This window comes from Oncorhynchus nerka, linkage group LG6 (assembly GCF_034236695.1).
Source record: "Oncorhynchus nerka isolate Pitt River linkage group LG6, Oner_Uvic_2.0, whole genome shotgun sequence".
In the NCBI taxonomy this organism is placed as follows: Eukaryota; Metazoa; Chordata; class Actinopteri; order Salmoniformes; family Salmonidae; genus Oncorhynchus; species Oncorhynchus nerka.
This window is the reverse complement of record NC_088401.1, coordinates 58,847,759-58,873,645: the sequence shown is the minus strand read 5'-3', so window position 1 is coordinate 58,873,645 and position 25,887 is coordinate 58,847,759. Positions and strand designations below refer to the sequence as shown.

Below are 25,887 nucleotides of genomic sequence, written 5' to 3'. Positions count from 1 at the left end.
CACGCATTAAGGCAGGCAACAATGCCAAACCAGGCAATTATTTGACAAGAGAAGAAACGGTTGCTCAATGCTCAGGGATGCATGTAATGGCCTTCGACACGTAAGGTTATCTAATAGGGAACAGACATGGCATAGTATGCATCTCTGTTAAGAGTCCGGTACAGTGGTTAAAAGGATTCATTGAGAATGTGGCGATAATTAAATTACAATAATGGAACAATAGAGAGTCTAACTTCCAGCAGTAAAGCAAATATGTTTTATTAAGCACTTTAATATACATCAGAAAATTCGGCTTAACAGAGTACAGGAAATACGCTTTTTGAATGAAAAGTTCAATGTACATGGTAAGCTATTTACAATCAAATTGTTTAGGGTCAATTTGAAACAATATTACAGACAACACAGGCAAGACAAGTAATGACAGTTTGATAGATGGCGAAACAAGTTTGAATACTCGTCCAGAATTGATCCTAAAATGTTTCCTTTCTACCTTCATACTGTAGCACACCTTCATGCTGTACTGGAGAGCGGAGGGCTGTGACTTGGGCTTTATACCGTATGTGTTTGTGCATATGCGACAGCGGTCCATTTTTTTCTCTCTCTCTTGGCACAAAATTGCTCACTGTGAACATTGTGAAAAGCCCTGCAAAAAAATATGACACGCCAATGCTCACACAGGCTCCACATAGTCCATTAGAAACACATGTTTCCAATCCGAAAGCACCATCTCCAGGACCCTCCCTTGCCAGGGGAGCCAGAGCTGGGGCAACTGATCTGCAGCCGCTCGGGCGGAGAAGAAAAAAAGCTGTTTCAACTTTGGCATGATAGGCATACATTTCAAACAATGCCTAAAAAACATCATATTATTGAAGTCTACTACTAGGTGAAGTCGTGACAAGTGAACCTTAAGCCTTTTTTGTGTCTTGCCCCAAAATATACTGCAATTATCAAAACATAGCCACACTACAATAGGGGAAACAAAGCTTGAATTTAGTTTCTTGCATTGCGGGGTTATATATAGAATTCTGTCAACGAATGCATTCACCCCGGCTTAAGCTTGAGACATTTGCATTCAGCACCAAACTCTGTAGTCGACAGAATACTAACGGTTATTTTAATCAATTTAAATGCACACAAAAACAAATTCAAAGTCCCACAGGGACAAAATGAAATCACATTGGTTTAACGTTTTCATCGAACTCTCCCCCTTTAGGTACTGTATCTGCAGTACTACAATACACATAGCAAAGAAAATAGAATTAAGTTGACCAAAATGGAGTCCAAAATAACTGCAGGATTTTTTTTGAACACAGCACCATGATAGAGCTTACAATACAAATGAAAGTGGCTTTTTCCTAAATAAATATGCTTGATTATACTTGTATAGCAAATTGCCTTAACTATTATCATATTACACACAGCATAGTCTACATGACCAGAAGTATGTGGACACCTGCTCGTCAAACATTTCATTCCAAAATCATAGGCATTAATATGGAGTTGGTCCCCCCCCTTTGCCGCTATAACAGCCTCCTCCTCTTCTGGGAAGGCTTTCCACTAGATGTTGGAACATTGCTGCGGGACTTGCTTCCATTCAGCCACAAGAGCATTAGTGAGGCCGGGCATTTAGGCCTGGCTCGCAGTCGGCATTCCAATTCATCCCAAAGGTGCTGACGTCAGGGCTCTGTGCAGGCCAGTCAAGTTCTTCCACACCGATCTTGAAAAACAATTTCTGTATGGACCTCACTTTGTGCACAGGGGCATTGACATGCTTAAACAGGTAGGAAGCACAGAATTGTCTAGAATGTCACAGCATTAAGATTTCCATTAACTGGAACTAAGGGGCCTAGCCTGAACTGTTTTCTATTTAATGAGGCAAGTCAGTTAAGAACACATTCTTATTTTCATTGACAGCCTGGGTTAACTGCCTTGTTCAGGGGCAGAACAACAGATTTTTACCTTGTCAGCTCTGGGACTTGATCTAGCAACCTTTCGGTTACAAATCCAACACTCTAACCACTAGGCTACCTGCCACCACATGAAAAACAGCCACAGACTATTATTCCTCCTCCACCAAACTATAGTTGACATTATGTATTGGGGCAGGTAGCGCTCTCCTGGCATCCACCAAACCCAGACGAACTGACTTGTTGGAAAGGTGGCATCATATGACTGTGCCATGTTGAAAGTCACTGTGCTCTTCAGTAAGGCCATTCTACTGACAATGTTTGTCTATGGAGATTGCATTTCTGCGTGCTCGATTTTATACCCCTCAGCAACAGGTGTGTCTGAAATAGCAGAATCCACTCATTTGAAGGGGTGTCCACATACCTTTTTATATATAGTATATGCTTAGCACACTGAACAAAGTTAACACCGATTATTTGGGGTTTTCAGAAAGACAGAGTATCAACGCGTGCAACATTATCCCATGTCATCGATTATCTTGATGTCCCTCTGATCTGATGTGACGATGAACTCAGTGGTAAATTGCTGTTGGTGTGTATGATTCCAGGACAAAACAACACACACAAAATATATATATGATCCTTTTGAACAATTAGTTTGAACCACATGAGCATAAACGGGAGACTGAACAAATGCATGTTTGTCATTCTCTTTTTAAAAAGTGCATACACTGCATAAATATCAATACATTAAATTAAATGATAGTGTGCATGATTACACTGAGAAGACTGTAACAGATGTAGGCACATTGAAGTATCAGTTCATGTAAGCCTTGTGCAGCGATCAACATTCTTCCCTTAGGTTTTCTGAGGTGTTCCACTTGAGAGTGGAAAACAATTCAATCGGTTCTTATGCGGATGAACATAGTTGCTTTGGCACATTCCCTCCGATGTCTGCATGACGATATGGCATTCAAGACATCTGAAACGGCAATGAAAATGATTTGGGTTTAGTGCTGAGTTGGAAAACATCGTAGTCTTCTTGGCCAGAAAAGGACATTCTTTGAAATGCATCAGTCATGTTCAAGTTTGTTTATGTTCTACTAATGATAATAGAATATTGACAGGATATTTCCATACAGTGTTTCCAGTAGTGGTGAGTGAGTCATTAGATTGTATTTTAATAACAACATACTGTATCAACAACGTGGCAATCAATCATACAAGTAATATACAGACATGTATACTAGTACACGGGGATTCTGATCTTCAGCCTTCATCCCATCCCTGCATGTTGTTAACTAGATCTTCTATCTTCAAGATGTAATGAAACCATTTGAAACCATACTGAAAATAAAGCCCGTCTGAATTGATCATCTACTTATTAAATCATTAATAAAACAACTGTTGAACACCAGAAGAACTCTAGAGTCGGTGGTTAATGCTTAGGAAAAAAGCATGACATCAGATTAGTTTAAACCCTTACCAGCTATAATGGAGTCTCCTTTTTGTAGTTAAACCCAGGGTCAGATCCTTCTATCTGCAGTTTCAAGACTTGTTTAAGGCTTAATTCAGTCTCCCCTATGGGGTAGTTCTCCAGAACGTCCTGGTGCCCTCTATTCTGTACAGTCCTATGGACAGAAACCCTCCCGAGGAAAACCTGATTGCCCTGAAGATGGTAGTTGGGGTTTGTCATAATGCCATTTCGCTTCTTCTCTGCAATGCTCTGCTGTTGGATGAATAACTGCTCTTGGGTCAGTCCCACTTCTGGCTGGGTGGAGCCACCAACCATGATCTTGCAATGAGGATCTTTCACCGCAATGCTCGCTACAGACTTGTTGAGCGCAATCCTCTTATCAAACTGGGTCATCTCATATTCTAACACCTGACCCTGGGTTGAGCCAATGCTCTTGAGCCTTTTCTTGTCTCCAGACCCCCCTTTGCTGTTGGATGTGGTATTTTCGGTCTTACTCCCTTTGGTCGACTTGAGACCCGGCTTAACCTGAGCCCAGTCAAATTCACTCTGAGAGCCCTGCTGATGTCCAATGGACTTGGTGGTGGAGGAAGGTGAGACGATGGACTGTCGGCTCCGACTGCGAGGCAGAGAGTGTTGCTGGATTTGCTCTGTGAAGGTCATTCCGTGGAAACTATCTATCGGCACAGTCTGTGCAGTCGCTGTGGACGAGGTGGTTCTCAGTGAGGAGTTCTTAGAACTCTTGAGGGAATTATTTGAGAGAGACAACTTCTGTCTGTCCACGGTAGAGTCAGGAGATTCCGAAGGGGAGCTGAAGGCGTGGACAGGACCGTTCTGTAAACCACGTCCCGATGACTGCATATCTCCAGCTCCTGTGCTGCCAGAGCTGTTGGATTTTATTGTGAGGGAGTGCATTTTCCCAGACACAGAGAGTGGGATTTTCTGTTCCATAGTGTGTACTGGCGAAGGACTACAGCCATTAAGACTCGAGGCCCCATACTTCTCAAGAAGTTTGATGATCATTGAATGCCCCCCTTTTGCAGCCACACGCATGGCTGTGCGTCCAAACTGGTCTGCGTGGTTGGGGTCAGCGCCATGCTCCAGAAGGATCTGCACTACATCTCTGTGCCCCTCTTGGGCAGCAATGCCAAGCGCTGTTGCCCCCTGATTACATGTATTATCCACGTGAGTACCATTGTCAATCAAGAACTGCACAACGTTTGCGTGGCCTTGCCAAGCTGCTGACTGGAGGGCCGATCGCTTCTCGTTGTCACAAGAGTTCACGTCGGCATGATAGTTGATCAGCATCCTGACCATTTCTACATGCCCTTGCCAGCAGGACACGTGGAGGGCCGTCCTTCCCTCTGTGTCGCTGACTTCCACATTGGCCCCATTTTCCAGGAAGTACTCCGCCATTGCTAGCTGATTCTCAAGTGCCAATATGTATAATGTTGGGCGTCCGTCTGCGTCTTTATAATCTATATCAGCACCATGACTCAGCAACAGTTCAACAATATCCCTGTGGCCTTCCAGTGCAGCTGCCCTGAGAGAATTCCTCCCATCGTAACCTCTCTGGTCGATGCAAGACTTGTTGTCCAGAAGAATGTGGACAGAGTCATAGTGACCCTCTTGCGCAGACAATATCAGGGGTATTCGACCATCGTTATCCACCTCTGTGCATCGGGCACCTTGCTCAATGAGGGCATCGCATACTTGCCGGTGACCCTCGAATGAGGCCATGTGCAGTGGGGTCCAGCCTGAGTCATCTCTGTGATTTTCATCTAGCCCTCTGTCCAGCAGAGTTCGGACCACCTCTACATTCCCTTGAGCGGACGCTATGCTCAGAACAGTCCTTCCTTCACTGTCGATGCTGTCTACAGCTGCACCCCAGAAAAGCAGGGTATTGACAACAGAGGCATGGCCCATGGATGCTGCTGCAAGAAGAGGCGTTCGGCCATTGTTGTCAGTGTGATCCACGTCAGCTCCACCTTCCAGCAGCAGATCAACTACGTCCACATGTCCTTCATAGGCAGCCACAAGGAGGGGGGTCATGCAGTCTTTGTCGCAGTGGTCCACCTCTGCACCCCTGTCAATGAGGAGGCTTACGACAGAGGCATGACCTTTACTGGCAGGCACACAGAGAGCAGCAACTGAGAGGGCTGTCCTTCCGTCCGCATCTTCATGGTTCACCTCTGCCCCGTGCTCCAAGAGGTGCTCTACGATTTCTCTGTGCCCCATGTATGCCGCTGCAATGAGAGCTGTCCTTCCTTCATTGTCTGCTTTGTTGACTTCTGCCCCGTGTTGGAGGAGGTTCAGCACGATGTCTTCATGGCCTCCCCAAGCTGCGGCTCTCAAGGCGGTTCTGCTGTCGGCATCAGCACAGTCAACTTTGGCACCGGCGTAGAGGAGAGCAGACACCACCTCCGAATGCCCACCCCAGGCTGCAGACCTAAGGGCGGTCCACCCATCGTGGTCTGTGTGATTGATGTTTGCCTCACAGCCAATGAGGCAGTTGACCACCTTAGTATGCCCTTGTCTTGCAGCAAGAGTAAGTGCCGTTTGTCCATGGCTGTCCACCAGCTCCATGTTAGCTCTTCTGGATATGAGAAAGTTCACCACATCCAGGTTTCCACTGTACGCAGCATTGGCCAGCAAAGTTCTGCCACTGGAATCACATTGGTTCACAGAGGCCCCATTGTCTAGCAATGTCCGAATGGAATCCTCTCTCTCCAGTGCCTGCTGCACTATGCAAGAGGCATGGTCGTCCTCGTTGTTGACATGAGCCCCAGCTTTGACCAGAAGCTGCAGCACCTCCTGTTCTTTAGGTATGGAGGTGGAAAGAGAGTCTTTAGTCGGTGTGCCATTCCACACCATCCAAAGAGCCAGGTTGAAAGGCTCTATCTGCAGGTTGGATTTGATCAGATGCAGGGCAAACTCCTGCACCTCCAGCGGTTTGAGCTGCTTGGCCCTGCAAGTGTAACTCATTGCCATCATTCTATGTCCCTCTGCTTCATTACACAAGTACTTTTGGGTACAATGCTTAACATCCAGGAGCCACTCGGCAAAACTGTAGTGAAAGAGGATCTTAGTACTTCTGAGGCCATCGATCAACAACTTGGAGAGGATGTCCAACTTCTTCTGAAAGTCCTCCATGGTGAGGGCCATGTTTTTGGTCCAGACAGCATAGTAAAGCTCCTTGACAGTAAGCGGCCTGCAGGTGGCGAGGATCACGTTGAGGATGGGCTGGACTTTGGCAAACTGCTTCCGGACAAACAGCCTTTGGCAGAGCCACAAGTAGAGGCCATTGAGGGTGCCGGGGATGTCACGGATCTCTCGCAGCATGATGAAGTTCTCCACCACCCCGTCCAGCACTCGTTCCAGGTACAGGAAGCAGCCACTGCTTTTGATGTGCAGCTGGTTGAGCATCTCGGCCGTCTCCTTGGTAAGATGCTGGCGAAGGGCCTCCTCCTGGTCGAGTCTGTGGAGGATGTACTGCTGCACGTCCTTGACGATGTAGGCTTTACGGAGGTCATCCAGGCTGATTTTACGGAATCCTAGAAAATATAGAAAAAAAACCTATTAGTTTACCACAAACTTTTATTTCCGCCAACTTTTTCCCACACATTTCCAATATTAATATGGCAGTGTTACAGTGTATCAGAGTAATAAAGAGCGGGTATAATTAGTCTTTACACTGAATTTCAGCACTCATACGAAGATAAGTAATACATTTTCCCATGGTGACCTTAAATTCTCAGAAAGACGTCTGAACTTCAGAATATAGTCACTCCATTTTCCCATTGATCTTTTACCTTTGAAAAATTATATTACATCAAGCTTCCATTTCCTAAAGCAGAGACTAATTAGTGGCAAAGCCATGTTGTTAAAATAAAACCTTTCAAAGGAATTGAGAGCATGACCCTGGTCTCTGGCAGAGTAATCAGTTCAGCATCGATATGGCAGATCTTTTGTGAAGGACTATGGAAAACAAAGCTGCTGTAATTGACGCTCTAAAGGGGTATTTGATGCATAAGGCCTTTGATTATCCTAAGAAAACACAATACATTATCAGTCCAATACATTTAACCAAAGACATATCAATAATATTGTAAAATATACTGCACAATAATATAAAACGCAACATGCAACAATTTCAAAGATTTTACTGACTTGCAATTCATAAGGAAATCAGTCAAAAGTTCATTAGCCCCTAATCTATGGATTTCACATGACTGGGAATACAGATATATATATATTTTTAAAGGTATTTGTGTTGGTCACAGATACCTTTAAAAAAGTAGGGGCTTGGATCAGAAAACGAGTCAGTTTCTGGTGTGACCACCATTTGCCTCATGCAGCGCTACACATCTCCTTCACATAGAGTGATCAGGCTGTTGATTGTGGCCTGTGGAATGCTGCCCCAGACCTCTTCAATGGCTGTAAAAAGTTGCTGGATATTGGCAGAAATCATACTGAAACATGAGGTGATGGCGGTGGAAGAATGGCACAACGATGGGCCTCAGGATCTCGTCACGGTAGCTCTGTGAATTCAAATTGCCATCGTGTTCATAGCTTATGTCTGTCCATACCAAAACCTCATCGCCGCCATGGGGCACTCTGTGCACAATGCTGACATCAGCAAACGGCTCTCCCACACAACGCCATTCATGTGGTGCGCAGTTGTGAGGCCGGTTGGACGCACTGTCAAATTCTCTAAAACAATGTTGGAGGTGGCTTATGGTAGAGAAAGTAACATTCAATTCTCTGGCAACATCTCTGGTGGACATTCCTGCAGTCAGCATGCCAATTGCACAGTCCCTCAAAACTTGAGACATCTGTGGCATTGTGTTGTGTGACAAAACTGCACATTTTAGAGTGGCCTTTTATTGTCCCCAGCACAAGGGACCTGTGTAATGATCATGCTTTTTAACTAACTTCTTGATATGCCACACCTGTCAGGTCGATGGATTATCTTGGCAAAGAGGAAATGCTCACTAACAGGGATGTAAATGAATTTGTGCACAAAATTTGAGAGAAATACGATTGCTGTGCGTATGGAACCTTTCTGGGATCTTCTATTTCAGCTCATAACACATGGGACCAACACTTTACATGGTGCATTTATATTTTTTGTTCAGTGTAAGTAGTTTTGGAAAATAAAGTATGCAAATAAGACTCTCTTATACAATACACATCAAAATCCTTAAAGCTCAGGGCCCAACTAATTCATTAAAGCTCAGGACCCAACTAATTCATTAAAGCTCAGGGCCCAACTAATTAATTAAAATGACCTCTCCTCACATACCTCAGAAACATGCATTGAAACCTGTACTGTAATATATTTGAGAGAAAAGCCACAAAGTAGGTAACATCTGGGAGACATTTCCATTTTATAGTACACCAATGGCCATAAGACAACTCTACTGCTTCACTCATTAACAGACTACATGCACAGACCAGACCTTTAGAAAGAAATCACCATGGGTCTTAATGAATGACCCCACTAATGTGCAGTAGCAATCCTTTCCCAGATAGGGAAAATGAGCTCCATGCCAGACTGCTAACAGACATGTAGAGGGAAACTTCCTTCATGTTGAAGCAGTTAGCTCAGGCTACACACCCAAGGGCAGGGGAAGCATTTCCGCATCGATGTATTTACTGTTCCCATGGTCTTAGGCCTTCTGGGGAAACAAGAGACTCGTTCAATGTTGACATATTTCTCAATTCTAAACTAGCCTCCTGCTGTGGGAAACGGGTGTTAAATTCCTTTCTTTTATCTAATTGCCTAGATCATCAAAAACAAGCCACTTCTAAATGTTTCCTGAAGAAATGGGCTCGTTTCCTGCTGCCTGGGTTAGGGTAACCGGGTTAATTCCTGCTGCCTGGGTTAGGGTAACCGGGTTAATTCCTGCTGCCTGGGTTAGGGTAACCGGGTTAATTCCTGCTGCCTGGGTTAGGGTAACCGGGTTAATTCCTGCTGCCTGGGTTAGGGTAACCGGGTTAATTAAATGAAGGTACCTTAATAAATAAAACAAACATTGCAAAGTAAGGATCTGAGAGGATTCTAGACAGAGACTAATGACATTGTTTAGACACAATCAACATGCTCAGAATCAATCAGTGCCATTAATACTACAAACTGGGTTGGTTTGATTGTCTGTGCAGAAGTATCACAAAGCCTGTGGCATTGTGCCCTCCATTAATAAGACTATGAAACCTTATCCAGCACAGAGGCAATGGAACCACACCTGTAGGTACACGAGGCACAACCCCTCTAATCATTGTCATTGTAGCTTTCGACACATGAACCTGGCAGTACTCATACATGTGCGATAAACCGATCCTTGAGGAATATAAAACGTTTCATGCAAGTCAGGGTTAATTACGTTCTACATTATAAAATGCTATTCCTAATCATTACAAACGGCTATCTGTGGTATAATACCATTCCATGCTATAACAGAAACGACAAAAAACAATGCAGCTAATCTGTCCTACATAATGTAGTCACTAATAACAGAGTACAGTAGGATCACCATAATATTACTTAGAACCCAATGACCCAAAGCCTCTGTGTGTCAGTCAATGTTTTTAGCAACAGAGTATTTTCCACTGCCTCTTCCAGGCCCTGTGGCCTCCTGCTCCACCTCAGTCTCATTCTCCGCTAAGCATTCGGGATCCCTCCAGCGGAGACAGGAAACCCACCGCCCGAGAGGAGGCAGAGGCCATTAAGAGGGGGGACTGAACGATATCTACGACAGATGACCTAAAAGTCCATTTTAGCCAGCCGGGAGCTTTTGCCTCAGCATGCTGTCTTTTAAAAGGTTATCTCAGTGTTTGATTTAGACACATGTAACCCGCCATCAGAGGATCAGTGAATCAGACGACACTGCATAGCAACTTGTAGCAGTTATTTATCTCTCGAGGCAATGATGAACAACGAATGCACTCCTTCTCTCCTACAGTTTAGAGACTACTGTCCCCCCCAGTTCCTACACGGTTGTTCATATGTACATTATGAACACTGATGATGTGGAAAAGTCAAGAGGGGGAAAAGAGAGAGAGCAAGTTAACCACAGCCATCTTGAAATAGAGCATTATCCCTGAAAACATTTCCAGAGGCCCAGAGAAAGGAAAAGAAAGAAATGAACAAGCATGGGCCCCCTGTCTGAACACACCATAGGTCTTTTCATTAAATGACTATAAATGGAGGAATTCTGACCTACAATTCCCACTTGAGTCATCACAGACATCACTTCATATGGCCTGAAACTCTGCTGTGCAGTCGTGGCAATATCATTGTTCTCCTCGTGTGGCACAGATGAACACAAGAGAAAGTTGAGGCAACAACTTCGGCTCATCACAGTAGCAGATGTAGTCACTAGCTACACAATTAACTGCTATCAGAGGTCTGCATGACTCATGTTGCACAGGCCTTTCAAGAAGCGTGTTTTCTTTTAACTGCAGGCAAGGAAGGACATGATGCCAAGACCTTGAAACTTTTCCAGGTCAACTGGACCACAGTCAATTGTAACTGGGGGGCTGCAACAGTACGAGCATGGATGGCAGGGGTCTGAACAGAGAGGGACAGCTAACCAACCAACAACTGACGCATTCATCAGGCCAGGGATGCAGCGCCGAGTACAGGCCTCTGAGCCAGCTGCTGCTCGTTACGGAACTGGATAGTAGCCACGAGAGACATAGTCCAATACAAAATGAGGAACCGTTGTCAGATGACAAATGAGGTAGGGTGTGTGTGTATGGAGTGGGGGGTGGTTACAGGTTCTGACCCATGAACCTGGTTCTGACCGACAGCGTCTCAAATTTGTCACATTCTTCGCGAACCACCATATTAAGTCATAAGATCCAAAAGGTAAACAGAAACCCTAGCTCCTCTGCTCTAGCCTGCCGTGACCCCCCCCCCCCCAACTCGACAAACGCCCGTCCAACAGCTGCAGAGGTCTTGGCTCCAACATTGAAAATGGCAGCCTCCCAAACACAAGTATGTGGGTCGAGACTCTGCTCAAACCGTCTGTAGAAAAATAAGTCTTAAAAGCTTCAGTTGCCTTTTCATTTTGAAATATGTTTGCTGCACGCTCGAACGCTGATTACATTAGATAAATCTTAGTGAACTGCGGAAAAGATGCCATAGTCTATTTGTTATTGAGAAATGAAATATAGATGGAAGTCGGTATTCATTTAAAACAAGTAAGAAATGAAAACTGTAACTGTACTCAAGTTTATTTGTTGGGAGAAACATTACTATGTCAATGAATTCTGTGCCATTTATGTCCTTACGCGGCATCCTGACATGAGAAGCAGAATTAAACGTGCCACTGGAAACAACTACATAAACATTCAAACAATGGCGGCACAAGCTTGAATGGGTCTTGTCCGAACGTGTCCTCTCCTGAATTTCAAAACGGGAGAGGAGACCTTCCAGTTAGACCTGTTGTGGTAACTGAGTGGACTGGGGAACACTGAAAGGTATACACTTCGGGCCATTTAGTACAGCCTAGTATTACAGTCTACAATCTAATGGTCCCATCAAGCCACCTGCATGAAAACGCATCACACGCTGCAGGAAAACATCTATCAAAGATGATTTATGTGAACCACTGCAGAGCCTGCAGACTGATTAGGGGAAATATCCAGCCAATGAAACGCTGTGTTGTATTCCAGAGATTCTACAGGATAGTGGTATGAGATGAATTCATAAGGCAGCACACCTGGGTGGCTATGCTCAGCTCAGTCTTTGACCCACAACGGGTCACTATATCTACAGCTGGATTGACATGAAGCCTCTTTTTTTGCATGCAGCTGCACCAATGACTAGCCTTTTCCTCCAGATGACATTTTGAAAGCCTGCATTAAACTGATGGTGATACTATGTTTCACAACTAGAGCCTGCCATTTATCCTGACCACATGACCTAACCAGCAAAAAATAGTTACTAAAAAGAACAGTATTGTTTTGGTTGCATCTTGCCATGGTTCAACTCTTAATGACCTAATTAATACATATTCTTTGACATTTATTGTCATTAGCGCAGACTCTCTTGCCTAGAGTGACTTACAGGAGAAATTTAGGGTTAAGTGCCTTGCTCAAGGGCACATATAAACAGATTTTTCATCCAGTCGGCTCTGGGATTCGCACCAGCGACCTGTCGGTTACTAGCCCAATTCTCTTAACCGCCGAGCTATCTTCCACCCTTTTTGACCCACTCTTTATGATTTTCGGCACAGATTTTCGGCACAGAGTAACGTGTCCGGCCTTGGATGCCAATCGTGTTTTATTTGTCGTCACTTCAAATCAACCTCTATCTGTTATCGGTGTGCAGCAGGGAGTCTGGAACCATTTTGTTCAGCATGTCCACGCACCAGATTTAACGCTCAGCCCATGGAATGTTCACAGAGCTCGCTGTAAAACCCAGGTACTTGCAAAGTTATTCTTGGCATGAGAGTCGGAGTCAGTCTGGCATACCACCCTGTCTTTAGCACGCTTTACCCCCCGTTGCAAGGCGAACCGTTGGCTTGCCCGAAATTATAGGGCATTTATTTTCCTCAAATCAAATTAAGACCTAATTAAAGATCCCTGTATCGAAACGAGAACCGACATGCCTATACAGAAACCTAAAGAGAATACTAATCTTGTTCTATGAAACCGGGGATTGTTGGCAGGGCCATGCTGCATTCCAGAAGGCCATCACCTAGAAGGCAAAGAGACAGAGTTCTTCAACCATGTCTTGAGTCATGTTTCTGCGGTGCAACACCAAAGGTCTCATAGATACACAGACACAGAAGACCTGTAATTTGCTTGGCTGTCAGACTGCTCGTGGTAAATACAGCATTCGTGGGGAATTATGGTTGTCTTCAGCACAGCCAAGTAGCGCTCAACACGCAGACCCAGAGACTAACCAGCATACAGGAATACAAACCTGATCCACAATCTGTAAACACCGACTCAGCAACTATGAAGTCAACGGCAACTATGACGATAACCATAGAACAACCAAATACTATCATTTGAAGGATATTTTAGTCCGTTGAGGCTGTGCATTCTGTAAGCAATGACTTCCTGACAAATAAGCGGTCCACATATCTAGCACAAAGTTATTTGAATGGTCACTTCCACTGACATCCCTCCCATTTCTAATGATTTTACGTCACCCGTACTACGTCCACGATTCCTACATCTATGACAATGTGTCATGACAGTGGAGCCTGCTGGTCAATGATAGGTCATCCAAACACCATCTTCATCCCTCTTTGGGGAGCATTCCACTCCTGGTGTAGGATAAATAAACAGTCCTCGATGCTTTACAGCGATATTTGTGTTGTCAGCTGGCCAGAATATAGTGAGGCCTCTCCATTTGCACCAAAAAGAGGAAAACAACTCCCGGGATGGAGACGTTTGAGTGCTTTGACTTTCTTTCGGAGGGGCCCTATGCTCTGCGGCCCCTCGTAACCAAGCTTGGGTCTGCAGACAAGGGCTGGTCTGAGAGCTATGGTGGGGGCAGGAGAGGCCTGCTATTTCATTTCTGGTCAGTGGTGGTAAATCAGGCCTGTCACCTGGCTTTGGTGAAAAGAATGGTCCATTCAGAGCCGGAGCAGAGAAGGCACAGCTCCTCACTAGGCTGGACAACAGCTCCTCACTAGGGTGGACAACAGCTCCTCACTAGGGTGGACAACAGCTCCTCACTAGGGTGGACAACAGCTCCTCACTAGGGTGGACTACAGCTCCTCACTAGGGTGGACTACAGCTCCTCACTAGGGTGGACTACAGCTCCTCACTAGGGTGGACTACAGCTCCTCACTAGGGTGGACAACAGCTCCTCACTAGGGTGGACAACAGCTCCTCACTAGGGTGGACTACAGCTCCTCACTAGGGTGGACTACAGCTCCTCACTAGGGTGGACTACAGTTCCTCACTAGGGTAGGGTGGACTACAGCTCCTCACTAGGGTGGACTACAGCTCCTCACTAGGGTGGACAACAGCTCCTCACTAGGGTGGGTGGACTACAGCTCCTCACTAGGGTGGACTACAGTTCCTCACTAGGGTGGACAGTGGACAACAGCTCCTCACTAGGGTGGACAACAGCTCCTCACTAGGGTGGACTACAGTTCCTCACTAGGGTGGGCTACAGCTCCTCACTAGGGTGGACTACAGCTCCTCACTAGGGTGGACTACAGCTCCTCACTAGGGTGGACAACAGCTCCTCACTAGGGTGGGTGGACTACAGCTCCTCACTAGGGTGGACTACAGTTCCTCACTAGGGTGGACAGTGGACAACAGCTCCTCACTAGGGTGGACAACAGCTCCTCACTAGGGTGGACAACAGTTCCTCACTAGGGTGGGCTACAGCTCCTCACTAGGGTGGACTACAGCTCCTCACTAGGGTGGACAACAGCTCCTCACTAGGGTGGACTACAGCTCCTCACTAGGGTGGACTACAGCTCCTCACTAGGGTGGACAACAGCTCCTCACTAGGGTGGACTACAGCTCCTCACTAGGGTGGACAGTGGACAACAGCTCCTCACTAGGGTGGACAGTGGACAACAGCTCCTCACTAGGGTGGACTACAGTTCCTCACTAGGGTGGGCTACAGCTCCTCACTAGTGTGGACTACAGTTCTTCACTAGGGTGGACTACAGCTCCTCACTAGGGTGGACTACAGCTCCTCACTAGGGTGGACTACAGTTCCTCACTAGGGTGGACAACAGCTCCTCACTAGGGTGGACTACAGCTCCTCACTAGGGTGGACTACAGCTCCTCACTAGGGTGGACTACAGTTCCTCACTAGGGTGGACTACAGCTCCTCACTAGGGTGGACTACAGTTCCTCACTAGGGTAGGGTGGACTACAGCTCCTCACTAGGGTGGACTACAGCTCCTCACTAGGGTGGACTACAGCTCCTCACTAGGGTGGACTACAGTTCCTCACTAGGGTGGACTACAGTTCCTCACTAGGGTGGACTACAGCTCCTTACTAGGGTGGACTACAGCTCCTCACTAGGGTGGACTACAGTTCCTCACTAGGGTGGACTACAGCTCCTCACTAGGGTGGACTACAGCTCCTCACTAGGGTGGACTACAGCTCCTCACTAGGGTGGACTACAGCTCCTCACTAGGGTGGACTACAGTCTCTGTCTGAAGAGACGTGAGAAGGAAACAAAAGCTGCTGATAAAACCACCGTTTCAGAGAATGGACGCAGCATAAATGGTGACACACAAGCATGGGGGGAGTAACAGGTATGTATGTGGTAGACATTAGTTATGGGAGTGATTTGTGCTCAATAGCCCAATGGATAAATGTTGTCTCGATAAAGTAATGAAAAGTCAACCATTATTTCCCTATGGAGGGCAGAAGAATGTCCCCAGGAAGGGTTTAGGCTTCCAGCCACCATTCCTGGGTGAAAAACTGAAATATGCCCATCTTAAAATCCTGTTGCTATACATGGCCAAAAAGAGAACACCATACTGTGTGTGTCAGCCAATAGTCCACTGAAAAGTTTATTGGACAGATGGTATCCATCACTACCGTTCTACTGTCCTCTGACAGGGAAACAAGACAGGGCTTCATCATGCATTCCAAATGAGTTTTCACATGATTAGTCAGTCATTTTCAGTCAACACTACAATGTTTCACTGTCCACTGTTTACAAAGAGTGCACGGCAAACATAGTAAGGTAATCAGACAGTCCGGGAAGAAACTCTTTCAGCTTAAATCCTGATCATGTTAACCTTCAAGACAAATCAGAGAGAGAGAGAGAGAGAGAGAGAGAGAGAGAGAGAGAAAAAAAAATATATATATATTTTGAGATACAATGAGTCAATTTCCATGGCAACGTTTTTAGGGATACCATCCAAAATATTCTCCAGGACCATTTGAGCTGAATGGTGGCCTAACCAATGACCTTTTGGTCAGAAGTCGTTCTCCAAACTCAATCTTCACTATTCATGTGACCACAAAGTTCCCACAACCACAAAACAGCGTGTATTGGGCTACAAACACCTCCTCCGCTCAGGACAGAAGTGCTATTTTCAATAGGCGAATGCGGTCGCTTTACAGAGAGCGTGACGCTGCACTCTGGCAGTACACTGCCAACACAAACTGGCCTCGTAAACAATACAGAGGACTATTTTTAGTGTACGCTTCGACTCAATTTGATACTCTAAGTCTTGTGGTCTATTTTCATCAAGCTCTACGGGAATTGTGAGTATTCGCACAGCGGTTAAAATAAGTGGGTGTGTCTAATGGACGATCAAGTAAGCGTGCATGTGTGTGGGAGGCTGCAGAGCTGAACGGTTGCTGATGGGGTGGAAAACACAGAACAATGAACACAGACTAAACCAAAATGAATGGCTTGACCACGTCAAGAAACTCTTGAGTTTTGCTTTCTGTGAATGCTAAACCTATTACTCAGAAGCACAAGCCACTTTATCGGGTGTGTAGACTTTTGATCCTGTGACTGTTACAACAGCTAGCAGCATTTCAAAACACATGTTTGACATGTTCATTTTCCATCTGCAACAGACAGGTAAAACGTATCTCGCTGTTTTTATCATTCCGTCGGGCGTTTAAAGTGACAGTAGGCTATGACATGGGCTTGGCCCTTATCATAGTGACAACTAAAGGGATCGAGAGGACGGGAGTCAAACAGAAAACACGAGAGATAACTGTTGTTTATCGGATTGCTCAATAAAACCATATCAAAACAACTGTAAGTAAAAATACCAGTAATCATTCATATCACTAAGCAACTTCCTGATAATGCTTCCTGATGAGGATTATCATCAGGGATTTACATTGGTGGCATATACCAGCAGTAATTCCATCCCCAACAATTGATGTCTCATGAAATCCACAAATACGGATCTACGGTTGGGGGCAAAATCACAAATGTCTGATACCTTTCCGCTCATGATGAATGGAATAATGGAAACGTTTAAAATAGTATGCAAATCAGACAAAGCCTTCCACTCACGTCAATGTGTGCAATGCATCTGTGTGTTCTGTGGGCTAAGGACAGTACGGAAAGGAGACATGACAGAGCTATGATTAATCGGCCGCTGTGTTCGGTTAGATCAATACTGTTAGGCAGGGGGTCCAGGTCACTGGTGTAATGGGAACTGAATGCCTCTGCAGACCTTCCAGCAACTATTACGTTTGATTATCTCGATGCAACGCTTACATTTCAATTTCATATCTATTTTATGTCCATCGGAATTGGTATGGCTGGTCCACACAAGGGTCAAAATATTGATTTAAGAATCCTCTCTCAAATTCCTGCTCATGTTATCGACGTACAAAACAAAACAGTGCCATAGAAGAGCTTTCGGGCAGGCTTCCAGAACCCTATCCTTTCACGATTCCAAAAGTCCTTGACTGTGCTCAGGAAAAAAATGTGTTTTCATACAGCGCATGTAAATATGATTGAATCTCTCTAGACATTTCTTGAGTTGTTTGCCCATCTTATTAACATTTGCAGTTATGTGGCAGAATATGAATCAGTACATCGTCTTGTTCAAAACTGCCAGCTTCCCTGCGTTAACCCTGCCCACAGCCAGTAATACCTAAACTAGCATAGCATAGGAATTCTATTCAGCAAGAAACCTTAATTGCATTTGGCAACCACTTTCTGAATAGAGCACAGAATAAACAGGGCTGTTTTAAATGGGGTTTTACATGATGTTTCAAGCAGCAACAGGAGGGCATCCGAATCTCCCACATATTGTGTTTGGAGAGCTGAAGGGGACACAACAGTGCAGGCTCTGCGGCGGGTATTACACCCACACTCTCTTACTGGTTCGATTAATGTTACGCCAGCCTCTCTGCTCATCACCCAATAGTGGGCTGTTATTCTGACAGCTCGATAATGGCCGCTAGTTCTGCTTGTCACGGCACAGAGAGCAGTAGTCGTTTTCGCAAGACACCGTGATATTTAAGCGTTCTGTGGCAGGACCTAATCTTTTTTGCATTTCACGATGTTAAAATCTATACGGAATTAGCATTCGCTGAGCCGACGTGGCTGGAAGCACAGCATGACATGTGCTTTGTTTAATAGTTGCCGAAAAGGCTGACATTTATCACGACACTGAGTAGAATAATCTGTACTCCAGAAGAACATAACCTGCTCAGTAAGAGTTTAAATATAACTGGAAAGGCTTTTACTACGATTACCTTACAGAAAACTCAAAGGAAATCCATATATCTCCGGAGAAACATATGCTTAATGTATGCAAACAAAAGCAGTTAAGAGGAAGTTTTATTCTTCAAGGAGCCACAAGTGGCAGACTAGTGTCAATACAAGATGGCACATTCCCGTTAATTGTTTGTTTGTGTGGCCATGTGTGTTGTCTAAAGGGAACTAAAATGTGTTCTGCGATACATTTTTCCATTTGGTGGAAAATGACTCATTACGTGAATATACGAAACAACATATACCAACTGCTGTATATAAGCCTCATCATATGGATCCCGAAAGAAATTAAAAACAAAGTCTTTCAAAACCTGATGAGAACCCTATCACCCGACCCGAAAGGTACCCAAACAAATTTACTCAGACCTGTGAACAGTTTGGTGATGGCCCTGTTCTGTCGGCGTGCTGAGCAGATGAGGAGGAGCCAGGGTGGGAAGAACTCATGGTGGCTGGCCAGAAGCTCAGCGATGGTTCTGGGGGTGCCTGAACCTGAAGACCTCTGTTCCCCCTCACCCAGCTGACAGCCTTCGTCAATAGAGTCTACCAGGAGGAAGAGGGCCTGCTGAGGCGGCTTGGCGCTCAAGAGTGGGAGGAGAACACACCTGTAGGGCAAAATAGAAGAGGAAAGATTTAGAAATCTCTCTGTGCACCTAACGCTTCCCACAGCAAGTTGATACTGTTGAGGAAAGGTGAGGATGAATGTCCACCTACATCAAAAATTGATTTAATGTCAGTCTGTATCAAACATTTGATTGTATCTTAGAAACTTTCTCTCAATCAACAGTTTAACTTTCAGGCCCTTGACCTGCCTTCACAGTGCAAACGCAATCTCTAAAACTGAAACCCCTTTAGGGAATTGAAATCTGCAGTACAGACATCACTGCATATAGACTGTATAACACTGCATATAGACTGTATAACACTGCATATAGACTGTATTACACTGCATATAGACTGTATAACACTGCATATAGACTGTATAACACCGCATATAGACTGTATTACACTGCATATAGACTGTACAACACTGCATATAGACTGTATTACACTGCATATAGACTGTATAACACTGCATATAGACTGTACAACACTGCATATAGACTGTATTACACTGCATATAGACTGTATAACACTGCATATAGACTGTATAACACCGCATATAGACTGTATTACACTGCATATAGACTGTACAACACTGCATATAGACTGTATAACACCGCATATAGACTGTATTACACTGCATATAGACTGTACAACACCGCATATAGACTGTATTACACTGCATATAGACTGTACAACACTGCATATAGACTGTATTACACTGCATATAGACTGTACAACACTGCATATAGACTGTATAACACTGCATATAGACTGTATTACACTGCATATAGACTGTACAACACTGCATATAGACTGTATAACACCGCATATAGACTGTATTACACAGCATATAGACTGTACAACACTGCATATAGACTCAATCCTCTAGATTGTTTATTAGCCGTCTGCTGAGAGAAAATTTGAGAGAAAATAACTGAATTTCAATTGAAAACAGACCGAGCAGGTCCACATGAATCAAATGAAGACAATGTCCATGCTTACATGGACGACAACTGTCTTAAATAGTCAGGGAAATGATTTGAGAGTCGTTAAAAATCCCTGTCAGTGTTTGAGCCTACACACACACACACACACACCCATTAAAACAGCCTGGATGCACTGTGAATAATGTACAGTATTAAACAACCAACACTCAGCTATACTCACAAATCCAAAGGGTTTAAATGCTGTATCGACATAACATAAGCGTGCAAGCCAAATGGAAAAGTGAAGATCCCATTTGCTGGAATGATAATGCCTAGTATGACTGCGTGCATAAATGCCATGATGTCAGCCCTGTATTTGTTCCCGTTATTTTCCAACCACATGTTTGTGCTGGCAAGACTTTAGTGCCTGTGTACAGAGCTGCTACCCCAACCTGATTCCTGTGTTGAAACTGTTATTTTGCTGCTGTAGATTCCCACCACCGCTAAAACAGCCCTTAGTTATGCATGCCCTCGCTGATCCCCAAATTAGAGTGTTTTAAATGTTACTTTAAGTCAGAATGCAATTCCAACGGCTCAGCAAACACTTTCTCAGCCAAACCTGCCCTCCAATCCTCTATTTTCCAGCAGCTCATTTTCTCAAGTGCAAGAAAGGGAGGGTAATGCGCAGTCATCAACCTTCAAGCTCCATCATTACATCGCACCATCTCAGAGAAAAATGGCTGATCGCTCTTTCTGACGACTGCAGCCCCACATCGAATCTGCAGTACAGGCAGGGAAACCAGCCAAGAGGAATGTCCATCTGCAGAGTTTGTGTGCTCCAAACTACTGCAGAGACGAACAAATGCACAGCGACAGCAATGCAGGCCTTGTTACGAGACAAAGAGCCATTCTTTCTCTAAAAATCAACTGCTTTCAGAACTGTTGACAACTGACTTTCCTGCAGGAAGGGGACAGGGGCCTGAAATGAACACAACAATGGGATGAGTGCCAGACTACCTTCCTAAGTACCTCAGCCTATGATGAGTGTATTTGTGACGCATCCTGTCCCTCAGACCTTAACACCAACTATTTGGGGCTTTTGTATTCCATCCTCAAAATATGCCAATAGCTGAGGCCCATTATCATTTTGGAAAGAAAGGGAACGTGAAACGAGCCTAATGCACCCGCCATCTGTTACGCTGCGGTCCCCATCTTCCACGGCCCGGGCCACATTGTGCAAAGTGGATTTCACTGTGATGTTTAGTGAAGATGTCTGGGCCGACAGTCAGCACTGGGCACCGTGCCCGCGTCTTACAAATTTACTGAGTCGCTTTTATGGAGTGGGCGCTGAGCCTGAAATTTCCCCCGTCATGCAATGGCGCAGGGAGACTGGCTCTAGTCCAATATACATGTCCGGCCATGACACCATTCTATTAATGGAGTAGAGCTGCAGGTGAGTCAACGACTCACTGCAGAGACCCCATTGAAAAGCAATAGCTACTAGCATTCCACAGTGCCACAGTGGAAAACGAACGACTCTTCATTAGGAGAATCCATTTGAACGGGAGCACCTGGATTTCTTCCTTTAGAGAGTCCATTTAGCCTGCTCAGCTTCTTTGCAGAGTCAGGAGAGCTTAGGAGAAAAAGACTGTATGACAACAGTTGACTCATGCCCCATCAGGGGGGTAGACAGAGAAAAAGCAACCAGCCCCGAATTTGGAAAATGCATATTATTAATTTATACCATAAAGTGGAACTGACAGCATTTTAACTACTTTGTAGATATGAAACAAACAGACAATCATATCAGCCCAAAATATACAATTCCCAGTTTATGCTACAAAACCAACTTTATGAGGGTTTTAAAATTAGGTTCTATTTGACTCAGCATTCCATGGCGTAGAGTTGGGCATTGTTTGCAGAATAGATGGATGCAGTACAATGCATGACTCATAATTCACCACAATACATCTTTTTGGTAGTTCAACAAATATTGCTATCAGGTTGTAAATCACAGGTGGCCTGGTACATTGCATGCTGCCTCCAGCCATTCGGGATTCAGTTTCAATGACTCAATATTTTGGAAAGAAAACCAACTAATGTGAATACAATTCAACTAGCAAGGGCAATGATCCCAAGTCAGTCATAAACTAGCCTATTAGCCACGTTATCCACTGATGTAACTATTTAATTAGCGAGCTAAAAACACTGCGTCTAACTTTAGCTAGATACTGTTAGCTGCTGGGGGATGTCATGTCGTTGGACGAGTGGCTGAATTTTTATCCCCATAGTTCTTCTGTGGCTACAGCTAGAGATGCAGGTTGGTTAGTTAGCAAGAAATGTGGACTAATCAATAGGACTGTAAAGTTCCCAAATGTAAGAGGACTCCCGTGGTGTTTACATATTTGCAGAAATCCATTCAGCTGTGTTTTGTGGCTTATGGCTGAATGCATTCTAATGATCTAATATATATCTATATATATACACACACAGCGCTGCTATATATTTGTTTTAACCATGAAACCTTAATTTAATCATAACCAGTCTTTTTGATCTGACATAAGAGGTTTATATTTACCAATACCATAAGTTAGTGTAGAGCAGCGTTTCCCAAACTCGATCCTCAGGACCCCAAGTGGTTCACGTTTTGGTTTTTGCGCTAACACTACACCGCTGATTCAAATGATCAAAGCTTGATGATTAGTGAATCAGCTGTGTAGTTCTAGGTCAAAAACAAAAACGTGCACCCCGTGGGATCCCGAGGACCAAGTTTTGGAAACTCTGGTGGAGAGGAAATCATGCATGTAGTAGAAAAACTCAATTAAAAAATCACTAGTGTAGGTGCAAAAAATAAGTGAACCCCAAGATGAATTGGTTAAATCAAGTAGGTAAGTAGAATCAGGTGGGTAAATAATGAACCAATCAAAGGAGAGAACATTAGGAAAGAGTTTGGGCGAGACTCTGATAAATAGAGATAAGAAACCTGGTCAGTTTGGCGTGACCCATCCAGGTGAATGCAAAGCACGCCATGCCGAGAAGAAAGCATAATTCAGAGGACATCAGGACGAGGGTAGTGAGGTCACATCAGTCTAGGGAAGGCTATAAAATCATCTCAAAAAGATTTCAGCTCCATCAGTCCACTTTTACAAATGGAAAATGGAGAGCATTTACAATGACAGCAACTCAGCCTAGAAGTGGACACCCTTCCAAAATATCCCCAAGAGCCTCAAGAACAATAGTAAATCAGGTAAAAGCCAACCCAAACATAACATCTAGAGATTTGCAGACCTCCCTTGCTGCATCTCCGGTAACTGTGCTTCAACAATAAGAACACTGAACCGAAATGCTATTCATGGGAGGGTTTCTAGGAAAAAGCCTCTGCTGTCAAAAAAGAACCAAACGGCCCATTTGAACTTTGTCAGAGACCACCTGGAGAAACCTGAAGGTTTCTGGAAGTCCATTCTCTGGACCGATGAGTTCATATACAGTGGGGCAAAAAAGTATTTAGTCAGACACCATTTGTGCAAGTTCTCCCACTTAAAAAGATGAGAGGCCTGTAATTTTCATCATAGGTACACTTCAACTATGACAGACAAAATGAGAAGAAAAAAAATCCAGAAAATCACATTGTAGGATTTTTAATGAATTTATTTGCAAATGATGGTGGAAAATAAGTATTTGGTCAATAACAAAAGTTTATCTCAATACTTTGTTATATACCCTTTGTTGGCAATGACAGAGGTCAAACATTTTCTGTAAGTCTTCACAAGGTTTTCACACACTGTTGCTGGTATTTTGGCCCATTCCTCCATGCAGATCTCCTCTAGAGCAGTGATGTTTTGGAGCTGTTGCTGGGCAACACGGACTTTCAACTCCCTCCAAAGATTTTCTATGGGGTTGAGATCTGGAGACTGGCTAGGCCACTCCAGGACCTTGAAATGCTTCTTGCGAAGCCACTCCTTCGTTGCCCGGGCGGTGTGTTTGGGATCATTGTCATGCTGAAAGACCCAGCCACGTTTCATCTTCAATGCCCATGCTGATGGAAGGAGATTTTCACTCAAAATCTCACGATACATGGCCCCATTCATTCTTTCCTTTACACAGATCAGTCGTCCTGGTCCCTTTGCAGAAAAACAGCCCCAAAGCATGATGTTTCCACCCCCATGCTTCACAGTAGGTATGGTGCTCTTTGGATGCAACTCAGCATTCTCTGTACCCCAAACACGACGAGTTGAGTTTTTACCAAAAAGTTATATTTTGGTTTCATCTGACCATATGACATTCTCCCAATCTTCTTCTGGATCATCCAAATGCTCTCTAGCAAACTTCAGACGGGCCTGGACATGTACTGGCTTAAGCAGGGGGACACGTCTGGCACTGCAGGATTTGAGTCCCTGGTGGCGTAGTGTGTTACTGATGGTAGGCTTTGTTACTTTGGTCTCAGCTCTCTGCAGGTCATTCGCTAGGTCCCCCCGTGTGGTTCTGGGATTTTTGCTCACCGTTCTTGTGATAATTTTGACCCCACGGGGTGAGATCTTGCGTGGAGCCCCAGATCGAGGGAGATTATCAGTGGTCTTGTATGTCTTCCATTTCCTAATAATTGCTCCCACCGTTGATTTCTTCAAACCAAGTTGCTTACCTATTGCAGATTCAGTCTTCCCAGCCTAGTGCAGATCTACAATGTTGTTTCTGTTGTCCTTTGACAGCTCTTTGGTCTTGGCCATAGTGGAGTTTGGAGTGTGACTGTTTGAGGTTGTGGACAGGTGTCTTTTATACTGATAACAAGTTCAAACAGGTGCCATTAATACAGGTAACGAGTGGAGGACAGAGGAGCCTCTTAAATAAAAAGTTACAGGTCTGTGAGAGCCAGACATCTTGCTTGTTTGTAGGTGACCAAATACTTATTTTCCACCATAATTTCCTACAATGTGATTATCTGGATTTTTTTTCTCTCATTTTGTCTGTCATAGTTGAAGTGTACCTATGATGAAAATTACAGGCCTCTCTCATCTTTTTAAGTGGGAGAACTTGCACAATTGGTGGCTGACTAAATACTTTTTTGCCCCACTGTATATATTTTTAAATAACATAGTTTTGATGTCTTTACTGTAATTTTACAATGTAGAAAATAGTAAAAATAAAGAATGACCCTTGAATGAATAGGTGTGTCCAAACTTTGACTGGTACTGTACTTGTTTTCTCAGCTTGTCATTGGTCAAAGACTACAAAACAAAACCAACAGGAATCTATTAAGCAAATACTTAAATGCAGAAAATAATGTCTGTGGTAAATACAGGCTTGGGAGATCTTATACATGTTGTTCTATGAGTTAATATCAGTCAGTTACCATGAGCTTTATGAATGGTCCTTGTTTTGGTTATATAAATGCTTCAAAATTCACAAGTGACGTTAGCTAATGAAGATGATCTCATAGAACAACACGTATAAGATCTCCTAAGCCTGTGTTTACCGCAGACCTTAGTTTCTACGTTTACCCCTCCAAAAATGTTTTATTTCCCCCATAGGCTTTGGCCAACGAGCCATGGCGGAGTTAGCCTCCGTTAGTGCCTACAAAAAGACACCATTACTATTGCTCTCTAGGAGACTTCAGCTGAATGCTTCATAAACAAATGAAGGACTTTTCACCTTGTATGTATACAGAGGTGAATTGGTAACTATGCTGGAATGAACAATACTAGCATTTTGTCAAAGAGGAGTCAAGAAAGTACAGCAAGGCATTTAGAGTATAAAGCAATGGGGATCTCAGACATGTCT

The 25,887-nt window shown here is 44.3% G+C and overlaps 1 protein-coding gene across 1 annotated transcript in view; it reads right to left on the bottom strand.

Moving 5' to 3' along the window:
- Positions 1-242: 242 nt before the first annotated feature.
- Positions 243-25,887, bottom strand: part of LOC115130763 (ankyrin repeat domain-containing protein 50-like) — a 33,972-nt gene continuing 8,327 nt past the window's right edge. Inside the window, exons 3-5 of the mRNA XM_029662199.2 lie at positions 18,950-19,185; positions 3,394-6,935; positions 243-2,889 (exon numbers count right to left, since the gene is read on the bottom strand). Of these exons, the coding sequence (XP_029518059.2) occupies positions 3,397-6,935; positions 18,950-19,185 (3,775 nt within the window). The 3' untranslated portion in view covers positions 243-2,889; positions 3,394-3,396. The remainder of the gene's footprint in view (positions 2,890-3,393; positions 6,936-18,949; positions 19,186-25,887) is intronic.